Below are 14,661 nucleotides of genomic sequence, written 5' to 3'. Positions count from 1 at the left end.
TTGTTCTACAGAAATGGGTGTTTTCTTCATTGCACTTCAAGTCATTCTTTGGTAACCTGCCTATTTCTCTTTCCCTTCCTTCTATGCATGCAGATCAAATCCATTCTCAGTTCAGCAGGAAGGAGCCCCAGGGATGTGACTGCAAAAGAGGGCACCTGGACATTGGTGTGTAGAATCCAGAATCTTTTCTCTTTGACATTTGAGAAATTTGGTAGAAAGACTCATTCCAGACATAGGAATGCCAATTTGGGAACAGCTGAATTCTCCTTGAAACCAGGGACATTACATGTCATATAAGAACATCACAGCCCATGGGACCTGGTTGGCCAATGGAGTTGGTTTCAACTGCTGGAAAGTGCTGGGGGAGTATGCAGTCCTTTGATCTGGGCCATCAACTCCTCCAACCTGATCAATAATCCCCAGGAAACACCCAGTGTTGATTGCTGCTGCTTGTATAATTGCTGTTTCATTTTTTAAACAGAGTCTTTGATTTACAAACAGAATAAGATCCATTGGAGAAAGAAGCTGCATGAGAACCATTTCATTGCTGCTCTTTTGGAAAAACAGAGGGTTTTGTTGCTTATCAGGAAGCCAGGAGGCAGGTGGCTCAGTTCTTGCAAACACAGAACTTATCTTATGTAGAAGGATGAACCAAGGGAATAATTGAGGGAGTGTGTAAACAACCGTAGGAGCAGGATCAAGCCAGAGGCCAACAGGTGGTCATGCACTGACCTGACCAGAAGAAAATGCAGCTACCAAGAGTACAGTAGGTACATTCCAATGTAACATGTCATACGCCCTCCAGTCTTTCTAAAGTATTTAAGGCTGTATCATGAGAGCTCAGTGGGGTGCTCACATGATGTATATAAATATTCCTAATAACAACAATAATGTGATGTGCTGGAGTGTGTGGGTGGGTGGGTGAGCCTGCCTTGAACTGAGTCTCTGAGCTGCCAGACTCCAGTGACGGAACTCTTGCAAGAGTATCTTGTTCTCTTGAGTGCTCCTTGAGGCATCTTGTGGGCCACTGTGAGTTACAGGAAGATGGACTAGATGGGCCTTTGGCCAGCTCCAGCAGGGCTCTTTTGTTGTTCTTACCACCAGCATTTTACAGAACCACAAGTCTTGCAGGCTGCAATGCTTGTCTGTCATAGGACTGAGTACCCAACTCAACTGACCCCCAGTGATCACTCTGGGAATCCCAGGCCTTGAGGAGCCATTGAAACATTGGTCTCATTGGAGAAGACCCTGCCTGGCTCCTTCCCTTGCAGTGCTGCCTTCCTGGATCTGGTTTCTGGTCTGTCCTGGACTATGCTTCCTGACACTGGTCCTCTACTGCCTGTTTTTTAGAGCCTGGCTTTTCCCTAACTTGGACCACGCTCCTTGGCTTGGGTTCCACTGGACCCACAAGCAGCTCCCCTGCAGAGCCAGGAACCTCACCGCCTGGGACCTAGGCTTCCCATTTTGCTGTATGCAAATTCAGCCTGAGGGCTAGTTTGTGTGATATCAAGGTCCCAGGTTATGGTCTGAGGGCACACAAAGAAGTCTCCTTCCTAAAGGTCAACAGGGCAATGTCTGGTCAGTGCCTGGGAGACTGCCTGGGAACACCTTCATGGACATTATTATTATTATTATTATTAACAGTATTTATATACCGCTTTTCAACTAAAAGTTCACAAAGCGGTTTACAGAGAAAATCAAATAACTAAATGGCTCCATTACGTGGAGTTCCATGAGGAGAGACAGGCGGGAACTAGATGGAAGTCAGCAAATGAATGCATAGGCTGCGTCTGCATAAGAACAGTCCCGCTGGATCAGGCCATAGGCCCATCTAGTCCAGCTTCCTGTATCTCACAGCAGCCCACCAAATGCCCCAAGGAGCACACCAGATGCTCCTTGAGAGACCTGCATCCTGGTGCCCTCCCTTGCATCTGACATAGCCATTTCTAAAATCAGGAGGTTGCACATACACATCATGTTCCTTCGATTGAACCTGACTCCTCCGAGCCACCTGGATCAGGAGGAGATCCATGTCACCTTGTGTGGAGAGGCAGCAATACCCCTGCTGTTTAAAGGAATACAGAAATGTGGCTGTCCTTGTGGCCAAACGTTTCCAGTTGTCTGTTGTAGCATCTATGTGGCTAGTGTGCAACATGTGAATGGAGTTGCTCTCACAACCTCTTCAGCACATGCCCATCCCAACAGGCCACATGAAGCCTTTTCAAGCAACCAGCCCAAGGAATCTTATCGAACAAGGCAGTTGCCTTGCACAATCTGAGATGCAAAGTCCTGGTGAGCAGAAGGTGCTGGGGTGCAACTCTTGGATCATGCATCCTGGCTGGCTCCAGAGGGTGGTGTAAGGCTGTTGCTGGGGCCCTGAGAGCAACAGGAATCTGCCTAGGTCTAGGAGGTCAGCAGAAGCAAAACATAACCTGCAGGCAGGGGAAGGCTTTACAAATAATAAATAATTGTGGCTTTACAAGTCACAAATGATATGCATATGGCTGAATTTGCCTGCCTGAGTTACCAGGGCACAGGGCTGGGAGAATCTTTGCGTGCTCCAGCTTCTCCACTCTTTGTTGGCTAATGCCACTTGCTGGTGGTCTCTTGGGAACAGATGCCCTAAAAACCTGTGCCCAGTCCTGGGCTGCTTCACCAATGTGAACCAGGAATAATTGACTCTGTTTGTGACTGACCCATGTGCTGAGCCACCAGGACTGTGGGTGGGAACATCTTCCCAGCCAGTAAAGGACTCTCAGGTTCTGGATTGATCTCTGCCACCCAGGATGACCACTGGTCTCCTCCAAGCAGGAAGAGCTTCTTGCTTTTGTCAGGACTTTGTCCCAGGCAATAGTGGTCTTCCTGGCTCCAGAGGCTGTTCTTGGCTTGCTTGTTGCTCTTGACTCCTGGCTGCCCACTGCTTGCTGATTTCCTGGTGTGTGCCCAGCACAGCCTTTGGCTGCAGTCTTCTGGCTCCACTCTTTTGGTGCATCTAAGTTGTGAATACCCAGTAAAAATCTGGCTATTTTATATTGCTTCAACAGCTGTGTTTTTATGCAAAAGATTCATATCACGGTGACAGTTTCTGGGATTTAAAGATATTTAACTACTGCTTGACTGTACTGGTAGCAGATGTTTAATGATATATTTAATTTTTAGGTTTAGGGAAACCAGCATAGATCTTTGGTTATTTTCTGTAAAGTATAACTTCGGAAGGCTGCCTGAATGTACAGTAGTTCCAGAGAATTTATTGGAGCCTCTGAGCTACTGATCTAAAATGGGAACTGGGAAATTAGTGTGAGAGTGTGCAAACAAGTCTAATAGGGTTCCTAGTTTGCAAAAAAAAAAAAAATGCTTTCAGAAGTACAATCTTTGGTGTAATCTCTCTCTCTCACAACAAGACAGATGGCATCATTAATTGCCTCTATATCTAATTAAGTTAAAAAAAAAAAAAACACCCTCAGCTTAAGTAATGTTAAAGTTGTGGCACAAGCTGAGAAACACAGGAAATTGCAAGGTAGAACAACTGGGTGAGAAAAGAGAGAAGAGCGGAGGCGGTATGAAGAAATATGAGAAGAGAGCAAGATGACTTTTGTGATGGCAGAGGGCGGGGAAGTCATCAGCACCATGAGGGAGGGACCCACTTGTGCCCAACAAGGCTCTGCCAGCAAGAGAGCAGGAAGCACTGACCTTCCGCCTACCCCTTCCCTGCAGCAGGCTACAGGTGTGCACCTCAGAGCTGCAGCTGAGTGTTGCTGGTAAGGCTGAGGCTGACAAGTGTCAACACCCAACACTCTGCCATCCAAGCAAATCTTGCAGGTGTGTGTACAAGTCCTTGTTTGCACACTGGCTTCTCTTCCCTATATCTGGTTTCCTAAGAATTTGAACTAGTCTAGCTAGGCTTAGGGGGCAGGGTAAGAGGAAAGGGCATCAAATGCCAACACAACCCTCGATTTTAAAAATATTTCATCAGAAATGACGTATAGGGTTTCAAGCTTATCTGAAATCAAACACCTGCAGACTTAAGGACTAGCTACTTGATTTGTAAACAAGGAATGCAGTGTTCAATACAACCTTTTATGGGCACCAACCTTGATAAAAATGGGAGCATTTGAAAGTGTGATGTCACCACTTTCTCCAGCAACCCTTATTCCAATATGCAAACTTTTTCTGGATGGATCTTCCCCTTTCCTATATCAAAGGAGCCAATCAAAAAATGATATTTTGCCAAGTGCATCTTAAAAGTAGATGATAATTCTGTACTATACTCAATATTACACACATCCTGAGGATCACAGGACCCTGTGGGATCACACTCCTAAGTGGTCTGTTGGAAGGGCAGAGACAAGTATAAGAACATAAGAACAGCCCCACTGGATCAGGCCATAGGCCCATCTAGTCCAGGTCAGCCAGAAGCTGAGAGCCAGAACAGCGAATAGAGACGGGATGGGCTAGAGGGTAGGCACATTTATTTATTTATTTATTTATTTAAAGCAGTGGTTCTCACACATTTAGCACCGGGACCCACTTTTTAGAATGAGAAACTGTCAGGACCCACCGGAAGTGATGTCATGACCAGAAGTGACATCATCAAACAGGAAAATTTTTAACAATCCTAGGCTGCAATCCTTCCCACACTTACCCAGGAGTATGTCCCATTTACTATAATTGTTAAAAGATTATACATAATAGCTTGTTAAAAGTACAGGTCTGTAACATTTCCCCAAATGCAGTCACATACCATGGTAGCAGCAAGTCTAATATATTAAAAATAAAATAATGAAATGAATGGGAACCCACCTGAAATTGGCTCACGACCCACCTAGTGGGGCCCAACCCACAGTTTGAGAAACACTGATTTAAAGAATTTATACCCCACCATTCATAGGAGTCTGTATGGCTACTCTCATGACAAGATGCTCAGACTGAGGAACCAAGCCTGAAGCAGCACTTATATAGGGTCAGCTGGAACCCTCCTGTCTCCTCAGATCATCTATTTTGGCTGGTCTGATGAGTGGTAGTACCCCCTCTGACCATCCTGATCTGGGGTGCTGCACTGTAGCAAAAATCAGGCCCTTTGCCTAAGAACCATGCCAGTCTCTGGGCCCTGGCTCAAATTGGCTCAATCCAAACTTCCACAACATTGGAGCACTTCCACAACATTAGCACACTTATCTGCACAGCAGGAGAAAGTGGAGGGCAGAGAACTTGTTCCTCCACATTTCTGAAAGTCACAATCAGATCTCATAGCATTTGCTGGGTTAAAATTCTGCTTCAGTGGCTCACCTGTTGCCCCAATGTTTTGGGGTGGATGAATGTTACAAAATCAATTGAGAAGTATCCCACAACTCCCCTGGACTTGCAGGCCTCTGCAATCTTCAAAGACAGCAAATTAAGGACACTTGTTTCAACAGAAGCCTGAGGAAGGGTGGTTCCTGAAGATCGCAAGGGACCGTCTGCATGAATCTGGTCTCCAGAAGAAACCATGGTGATCTCTCCTGACGGCTCTATTAACATATCCACTGTAAGGCCAGTGATGCTGTCTGAAGGTGGGAAGGCTTCTATGATTCCACCTGGTCAGAGGTAGACAAAGGAACCGTTAAGCCAAGAATGCACTCAGCATTCAGATTCCATCCAGGGCTGACCTACTTGCTGTACAAATGAAGCGGCTGTTGTAGTATTTCCTGCATTTTATATTTTATCACCATGATAAATAAAACAAAAGAGTGAAAGTGGCTGTCCCCCAAATAAAGAAGTTCAAACCTCATCAGCATGGTGGAGGGTCCATGGCCCAATCCTACCTGCTTACTCCGTGTCAGAACTAGAGTTCTGGCAGAGGAGCATACTTTACAGTGTTGCAAACATCATTCCAGAAGCACATGCAGCTGGGCAATTCCAAGCCACCTCTGCTGATAGCCAGGAGGATCCCATGCGGCAGCAAGGAGAGGATCCACTGGTTAGTCAGCAGGATGAAGAGGGAGGGAGGATTGTGGCAGAATGGGGGGAGGGACAGAAACATATTGGAGGAGAGAGGAGGTGGCACCCAGCATAGGCAACTTGTGTTAGATGCTATCCCTCTGGGTCCTGTCGACATACTCCTCTGTTTCCTTGGACTTGCACCAGCTAAAGGTGGCCGACAGAGGGGTAAAAGAAAATATTTTCCCATCTCCCAAACCTTCCAATCACCACCCCCACCCCAGCCACGGCATGCAGCGCAGCCTGTCCTGGCATGGCTGCAGGCTATGATGGGGAAAAGGATAGAATTGGGCTGACACTGATTTCAAGGGGTCGCTGCGAATTCCCATTTCTTTGGTGCTGACTGGTATAAGTGGAGTGTCTCCTAGACTTGAATGCCTGCGGGGAGAGGCTGTTCACTGTCACAAATCCATTCCTGAGAGGTGTGTGATTTTGTGTATGTTGAAGTAATCACAAAATTACAGACATAAAGAGTGGGTTTGTTCTAGGGTGGAAAATCTTGCTGGAAGCCAAAAGCACCCTGGAAACCAGCCCCTGCGGAAACGAGGAACAACTTCATTCAAACGTGCTTGCAGGCCATATTGAAGGACCAAATGGCGGCAAGGCAGAATGTGCACCCATGAAATAAAATACAAATAAATAAAGATTATACAGGAGATTTGTTGGAAGGGGCATAGCCACATCTGTGCATTTGCTTTGGCCCACTGATCACAATGGCTGACATAGAAATCACATTCTGAGAAAGTGAGCTGAGCCCTTGTTATGCCTAAGAATGGTCAGCTGAAGCCCAAGGAAATCTTAGAAGCCAAACAGAAGTCCCAGTCACTGAAAGATTGGGGTCAGTGTCCTGCACCCTATGCACACTTTCCTTGAGTAAGCCCAATTGAATGCAGTGGGACTTACTTCTGAGTAGACATGCATAGGATTGGGCTGTCTGCAGAATAAGGAACCATACACAGATTTGCAGAGTGCATTCATCAGGCTGCAAAACTGGTGCCTGGAAAAGCTTTTCTTGCAAGCATGTGTGTCTCCCAGGGCAAAGCCATACAGTGCAGCCACACTGTAACTTCCCTTCTGAGTGACTCTTAAAGTGACTCTGAGAGAGCTTCTTTCTTCTCCTAGCTGCTCCCCAACAGCATTTGCCACTATGGTCAGTCCTGAACATGCACCAGTTCCTTGAACTTTTCTAGGCAGAAGATTCCACTTTCCCCCCAAAGGGTCAAGCCCACCACCCCTCAGCACGTGCAAAGTCACCTGTCCTGAGTTTTCATTCTTTGCTGGAACAAGTTAAAAAACGGTAACTGAAACGAAAGGGGTGGGTGGGTGCCAAGATATCCCAATGAATGAGGACAAAGTGCCAGTGATATAATTATCCCTTACAGCACTTAGCAGGAACTTAGCAGTCTTATTTACCTTGACTCACAAACGTTTGGAGGAATTTTGCCCATGTAGGAAATCGTTTCTCATTGACAGCCTGAGCGTGCTGTGCTAAAAGGCCCGGCAGCTCCTGGGAGATCTTCGCCAAAGCTGGTTCCTGCAGAAACAAATTAAATAGAACCACAAGCAATTTTACTGCAGAAATGAAAACTGCTTGTGGGGTGATTAAAAACCAGGCCTCCTACAGGCAGTGTGGTTACTGTTTAACCACAGCCAGAAAGTCTTTTTTTAAATGTTTCCCCCGTCTTTTTCTCATTCTCCTTTCATGAATCTGAGGCTATGTTTTGTCCCTCTGAAAAGCTGGTCTTCCTTTTAATCATTTGTTCCATGATTTATTTTAAGTTTCATTTTTTTTTTAAATTTCTTCCTTCTAAGTAGAAAACTAAACAAGAGAAACAAAATAGAGAAGGTGACAGATCAGAACAATTGCTGTTGATGTATGATGAGTCACAAGAACTCTAGTCACCCTTAAAAAGAAAGTCCACAGATTAGCTCTTTATGTGAAGGCATTTTTCCTTTCCCTCTGGAGGACTCAGCCCCGGCCTCGCTACTGGCCCACTTTAAATAAACAGTCTGGTTATGTCTCTACCTTCTTGGCATCCATCCTGTACAGGTCACTAGAGCACCACAATCTGTAATCTTGAGACAGCTCATAAGACTGTGAGACTCTCCCATGAACACACAATCCTAGGCATGTCTAATCAGAAGCAAGCCCCAGTGAATTCAATGGAACTTATTCTCAAGTACATGGACAGGATTCTAGTCTGACAGCCTAACCTTATCCAACACCCCCCTCTCCACTATAGCGTGCAGGAGAACCAAAACAGGCAGTGCTGTATACTATGGGGGGGGGGGGGAGAGACTGATTGGGAGGCTTGGATGAGGCAAGGGAAAATACTGTCTCTTACCCTTCAATAAGCCCCCAATTGCCTATGAGTCTCCTCAGACCTGTGCCAGCTGTGTGTAGCTGGTGCAATTCCGAGGGGAGAAAGGGGGTGTGTTGGGAGGCTTTGGAGGGGATACCATCTTACCGCACATTGCTCACACCAGGATACACCCCTCCCTCTTCTGACTTGACTCAGGCCCTCTCCCTAGTCTGCCAACGAAAACCCTCCTGCTAACATATCGGGACTGGCAAAGCCTCTCCTGGCTGCTACCACATGTGGGGTGCCTCTCGCTGTCTCCAGTGACAGCCAAGAAATGTGCAGTAACACACTCCAACACAACTATGCTTGCGTCACCATAAGGCATGTTCCACTGCTGGATCACTAGTTCTGGCAGCAGACTAGACTATAAGAGTGGGCTGTGAGACACTGAGAGGGGAAGATATTCTGGGGACCTGTAGGATGGATTCCAGGGCTTGATTTGAGGGAACGTAGTGCATGCATCTTGCTGAAACTATGCAGATCTGGGCCCAGCTGGTGCCTGAATGGGAGGCTACCTGGGTTCCCTATCAATGGATGCTGCCTCAAGTTCCATGATGGAAGGAAGGCAGGATAGAATGGGATAAAATAAGAATGTGCAAAATGAACAACAAGGCTGGGCCCATAGTTGGGATATTTCATACAGCCTGGTTGTATAGCACCACCCTAGCCTCCCTCCTCTCCTCCCCACAAACCACCACAAGTTCACACAACAAAACACTGATTCCAGTCCTAACTTGGGAGCCTCTGCCTGCCATGCTCAAAAGCCTGAGCGCTGAGCAAGCATGTCAGGCTCAGGGACTCCATCTGCAGAGCTCCAGGCCGCTCTTCTCTCACCGCTTCCTGATCACTCGGCGGCCTCCCTTGGGCCTCTTTCCTTCTGCTTCACGACCGCCTGAAATTGGAAACATCCCATGCTCCAGAAGAGGGCCAATTGCCCACTTCACACAACAAACCCGGACCCCTGTTCTCACCACTTCTGACAAAGAACGGGCTAGTGAGGCATCACGCTGTTCATTTCTATGCCAAAGAAGGTAGGAGGTTTCGCTCCATTTTAAATGCTGTGTTGGGGCACATGGTATTAGGAAGTGATGGAATCTCAAAAGAGCACCAAAAGTGAAACTGTTCCTGTTGTGTTTTCAAAAGCCAGCCTGAAAATGTGGGACACACACCAATACTTTTGATCCTCAGTCTCAGAACAAACTATCTTGCAGTCTGTGGCTTGGCTCACTCTGCAGACTAGAGAGTTCCAGAAGACAGCCAAGGTAGCAGTCTTTTTTCTAGAAAGCATCTGGGGTGGCATCAGGCGAGGACACTCTTGAAAATCACAGACTTCAGGAGATGTTTCATTACCTGGCAGGAAACTGGCAGGAAGCACGATGAAGACAAACATGGCTGAACACATGGAAGAACAAGTTGATGAATCATCTGCAAAGGGGAGCCTTGCCTCATCAATTATTTGAGTGCTAATAAGTTTGATGAGGGTGATCCAGGTGATTTGGTAATTACCCTTGGATTTTGAAAAGGCTTTTGAGGAATATCCGATTCACAATGACCTTCTGAAGAAGGGACTGTACTTGTCCACACTTGGCTATGCCTGTGGGGATGTGGTGCTGTCACAGTTCCCTGACCTGGGACTCCAGTCATTCTTCCACAGCCACCAGCCCCTGGTTTACCAGGGCTTCGGTCTCTGTGAGACCTCGCGGGAGGAGGGCCACATCCCCTGAGTTCCCAACCCCTGATTCCAGCTCACCCTCTGGCAACCTGACATACTCCGCCAGAACCTAAGGCACCAATGAAAGCAGGCACCACACAGCTCTTTAAAAGTACCAGGATCTATTAACAAAGACAACTTTGGTTGTGACAGTTCTCTCAGATGGTTCAACAGCAATGCAGCTCAGGGAATTCAGTCCATCTCTTCCAGTTCCAGCTTCCCTCACAGATTGGCTCAGGGCTGCTCAGCTGCTCCCCTTCTCGGTTCACCCTTGAGAAGGAAACTCAAGCCAAACTGCACTGCCTGCCTTTTTTTTAAGCTTTAGGGTTTGGACGGAGATTCCAGCTGCTTGCCTGGCCGTTCTTTGACCTCACCAGTGACAAGAGTCCACTGTGAAACAGCCACTGCAGGCAGTCACAACTAGAGACTCATCTTTGGGCCATGGACCTCGCTGGCAGAGAGAAGATGAGCATGGGACTACCTGTATACTGGTGGGGATCCATGGCATGTGCTAACAGGATACAGACTCTATTACAATACAACAGCACTATGCTGGCTATAAGTGCCATGCAGATGAGCGGGTGAAGAAGAATCGCTGGTTCTTCTCTTTCATATACAGAATAACTAATTTGAGATATAGGAAGAAGTAATGATTTCCCATAAGGAGGTATGGAGCTGGCTGGATTGTTTGGTCCACAGAAATTTTCTCCCCATTGTTTAATGCAAGGGAGATGCTCTAGTTATAAATCAATACATACCCTTAAGTTGCTTTGGTTTTGTCCATCGTGCTAGATAGTGTAATTCCAGCTAGTGACTTTGGGCTGGATCCCAATGCATACATTTGGTGTCTCCTGTGCATTGCATTTTGCTGCTCAGAATGGCTCCGATGGCGGGTGGGAGAGACAGCTTACACAATGTGTTGCAGAGCCTGAAGTACTTACCACACCACCCCCTCGCCCCGAAGCTACACTACTCACACTGTGAAGCAGGAGGCTAGGCAAGAGAGACCCAGTTGGGTGTGATTCAACAGCAGGGGTCCTCTTCGGTTCTCCCATTTTTAAAATGCAAGCAAGGGTGGCTTTTTCTAACTCTGCGCCATCCAACAGTTTGCAAGTATTTCAGAGCTGGTTTAGTTTTTCATGTTTCTGTTGCTCTTTGGAGCTGCAATTTATGCAAAAAAACAAAAACAAAAAAATGCTGGAATTTTTGTGTGTGTGTGTGTGTGGCTGCGATCAATTGCCTGCCACACTTGCTTGGAATTCAAATGCTCCTTTTAAGGCTGAATGCTTGAGTGTGCAACTGTGAATTTTAAAATGAAGAAAAGTCCCCCCCAATTTTGCCTTTCATGAGAGACATTCTTTTGGAAGGTAACATCATGTAAAACAGCTGCCATTACCAAGTCACGCAAATGGTTTTTGTATGTAAAATGGCTTTGTAAAATATTTGCTCCATCTGCTGAAAGTAGCAAAAGACAATTTTCCCCGATACCTAATGGCCCATTTCAGCTGGATGGCAAGTGATTCACCAGGGTAGCGCCTTGCATTATGTCGGATGGCGAGAACACTCCACAGAAGGCTCCGCAAATGCGGTATTATCTCCTCGCTGCTTCTTGAGAGGCCTGTCCCTCATTACCTCGGCCCTCTGCTCTGGATCAGCGCACAGGCTGAGGGCTGCTATGGGCTGAAGAGGGGCTTTGTCAAAGGGAGGCCCATATGTTGCGCTTCAATGGTGGGCCACGTAACAGCCACTTGCTCCAACCATTAGAACAAGTCGGTTAGCCCTCTTTCAACTTTCCACCACTTAAACGGCTGTTCCTGTTTTTCCACACCACATGGGTCATGCTTTTCTCTTCTGGCTCACTGTGCTTGCTGAGGATCTCAGTATGTACAGATTAATCAATCCTTTCTTCATTCTGAAGTTGGCTGAACACGGACACAATGCCAAGAGAACATTGTTCTAGCCCCCAAACCACCCCCCCATGGCCCCAAGCCTCATTGTGGAACTCCGGGCTTATGCTCTCTCCATTTAAAAGCACATGTTTGCCTTGTGCCCTGAACCACATCAACATCTGTTAGCAGGCCAATAAAAATAAACAAACTAGGGTGGTAGGCAAAGCCTGCTCCTGTCCAAACCCACTGAATGAGCCGTGCAGAGACTACAGGCGGTCGGATGGGGAGGGGAAAGAACAGATTTCCCAAAACTTGGAGTCAGTTCAAAAACAAATATTAAGGCTGTGTGCTAGAAAAATTACACACACACAGAAGGAGAATTTGGCTGCAATATAAAGTAACGGTGCCTATTTTACTTGGTGGAGGGTAATTTAATTGAGCCGAGGGCAAATTGTATTCTGCCGTTCTGCTGCTAGTGGATTCTATTTATTTTGGGGCACAGCAAAAGAACCGGACTGTTTTATTCTGCCAACATGCTTAAAATTAAGCTGCCACTGCTTGCAGGGTTGGCTGGGCTCAATTTTCTTAATAATGTACAGAGGGCATTTTCTTAAGCAAGCAAGTCTTGCTTCAGGGAAAGGTCTATTATTCCCTTCATCTCAGAAGGAAACTAGAATCCCTGTTTATCCTCAAAACCTACAGTCCCAAAAGATACCTTGGGGAGGGGAAAAAAAAACTTTTTTTTCCAAGAAGAGGCAGACTGGGGACTTAGAATTTGCATTTGTCGAGGAAGCAGGAAGGTGGGGCAGGATGTACTGTATTGAGGAAGTCTCACTGCAAGGACAGAGCTTCGCATAGCTCTCAATTTCAGCTGGGCTTGTGCAAATCTGACCAGTGGGCCTTGCTGCTGGTCTTCTTATGATCAGCAACAGCAGTATATTTTTAACCCAGTTTTGTAAAAAAAAACAACAAAAAAAAAACAAACACCTGGCTCAAGGCTAACAACACTTCAGCCAGTTACTGAAACAAGTCAAGACACTAAAATCAGAAAAAGAATCCAAGGGCCAGCAGCAGACACAAAACTAAAGTAGAAAATGACATCACAAAGTCTTGTTGAAAAAGCAGACCCAGGGCTGCTTGCCCAAACGAATGGGGCCAAGTGACATCCTTTTGGCAGGGAGCCCCACTGTCTGGGGGCCTCCACATGAAAGGTCTTGTCCCTTGTGCCTCCTGCCATATCTCAGATGGCAGGGCAAGGATAATCTCTAGGAGACAATCTCAGGGGTAAGGTGGAAGCAACTCTTATGTTGGCCCTGAAAACAAAGGAGATAAGAAGCCAATGCAAAAACTTCGCTTGGGCTTCTGGGAATGAAGATTTTCCAAATACTTTCTTTAAAAAAAAAGCGAAAAAAACATCCCTTTTACAAAAAAATCTCCCACAGTACTATATTGCTTAGCTTTTACTTACTCCTATAGGCAAAGAAGTCTACAGATGCTAAAACATGACTACGACGATCAGTCAATCAAAAGTCTGAAGGAGCTCACAGAAAATCTGTGTTAATTGTAGAAATGATTTAAAAAATGGAAGTCCTTTTACGGTATCATGCAGTTAAACCTGCATTAATTTCTTAGCCCTTCTCTGCTTCCTGGAATTCAGCAAAACAAACATTTTAATATAATCTACGGAGGCATTTTATGGCCTGGGATGACAGTCATGGATTCTAGATTTTCTTTCGTGATCTTGCTTTATCCTCCTCATCTCCGCATGGTTATTGCTAAAAACTGGCAGTTAAATTCAATTGATTCAAAATATTCTGAATCCATATGGCCTCAAATCCTGGAGCTTGAAGCACTGATATTGCCTCACTGCTGTTTTGTAGCATTTGCAAAGACTTCAGTCCCCAGATGGTGGAAGTAACATTTAAACCTCCTTTCCTCTGCTTTGTACAATAGACCTTGGCACCATTTCAACTGTTTACTCCGGTAATTAACAGCACTGATACCACAACAATTACAACTCCTACAATCTTAGCACAATAATGCTATGAATTAGTGAGAGCTAATGGCTGGAAGGTATAGTGGTTCCAGACTGCGAGATCCGAGCATCCCCCCCCCCCCCCGAATAAAATAAAAGGTACCAAACAGCACGGCTCGTGGTAGACAATGATTACCTAGTAATTAGTTTACACAAAGCTTCCTATTTAATGGCAAAACGCTGTAATTAACGCGTGACAGAAAATCAAAGGGTGCTTTGTAAGCATATGAAAAATTAACACCGCAGGCCCATAGCTTTATGTACTGATTAGAAGAATATTAAATCAATAGGACATGCAAACCAACAGCTTGCATATCTGATTATTGGAGGGTCCTAGGAATTTAACCAAGGGACATAATTGTTGTGCCTTGTTATTTTATTAAGGAATCAGGGAATCACCTGAAACCCGAACGCCAGCAGCCACATTAAATATAATAACTGGCTGAGCGACAGCATCACAGCTTGTTCTCTGATGTGATAGGTAAACACAACATGAGAGCGATGGCAATATAGTGGAGAGACTAGTGGAGACATCTTCTGTTAGCCCATATAATTTTACCATCCGCTATTAAGCTACATGACATTCTGAAGCAGCCATCAAACACACAATGGCTGCAAATGGCAATTCTTTATATTTGAGGCCATAATCTGGCTGGAAGATCCAGCTCTCCATATAGCAATCATATA

At 45.9% G+C, this 14,661-nt stretch overlaps 1 protein-coding gene across 3 annotated transcripts in view; it reads right to left on the bottom strand.

Moving 5' to 3' along the window:
- Positions 1 to 14,661, bottom strand: part of IQCH (IQ motif containing H) — an 87,997-nt gene that overhangs the window by 18,067 nt on the left and 55,269 nt on the right. For all 3 annotated transcript variants that reach the window (XM_066635206.1, XM_066635207.1, XM_066635208.1), the window contains 2 exons: positions 7,390 to 7,510; positions 5,287 to 5,573 (listed from right to left, as the gene is read on the bottom strand). In XM_066635206.1, coding sequence (XP_066491303.1) covers positions 5,287 to 5,573; positions 7,390 to 7,510 — 408 coding nt within the window. The remainder of the gene's footprint in view (positions 1 to 5,286; positions 5,574 to 7,389; positions 7,511 to 14,661) is intronic.

Source organism: Tiliqua scincoides, chromosome 8, assembly GCF_035046505.1.
Source record: "Tiliqua scincoides isolate rTilSci1 chromosome 8, rTilSci1.hap2, whole genome shotgun sequence".
Taxonomy (NCBI): domain Eukaryota; kingdom Metazoa; phylum Chordata; class Lepidosauria; order Squamata; family Scincidae; genus Tiliqua; species Tiliqua scincoides.
This window is presented reverse-complemented; position numbering and strand designations above follow the sequence as displayed.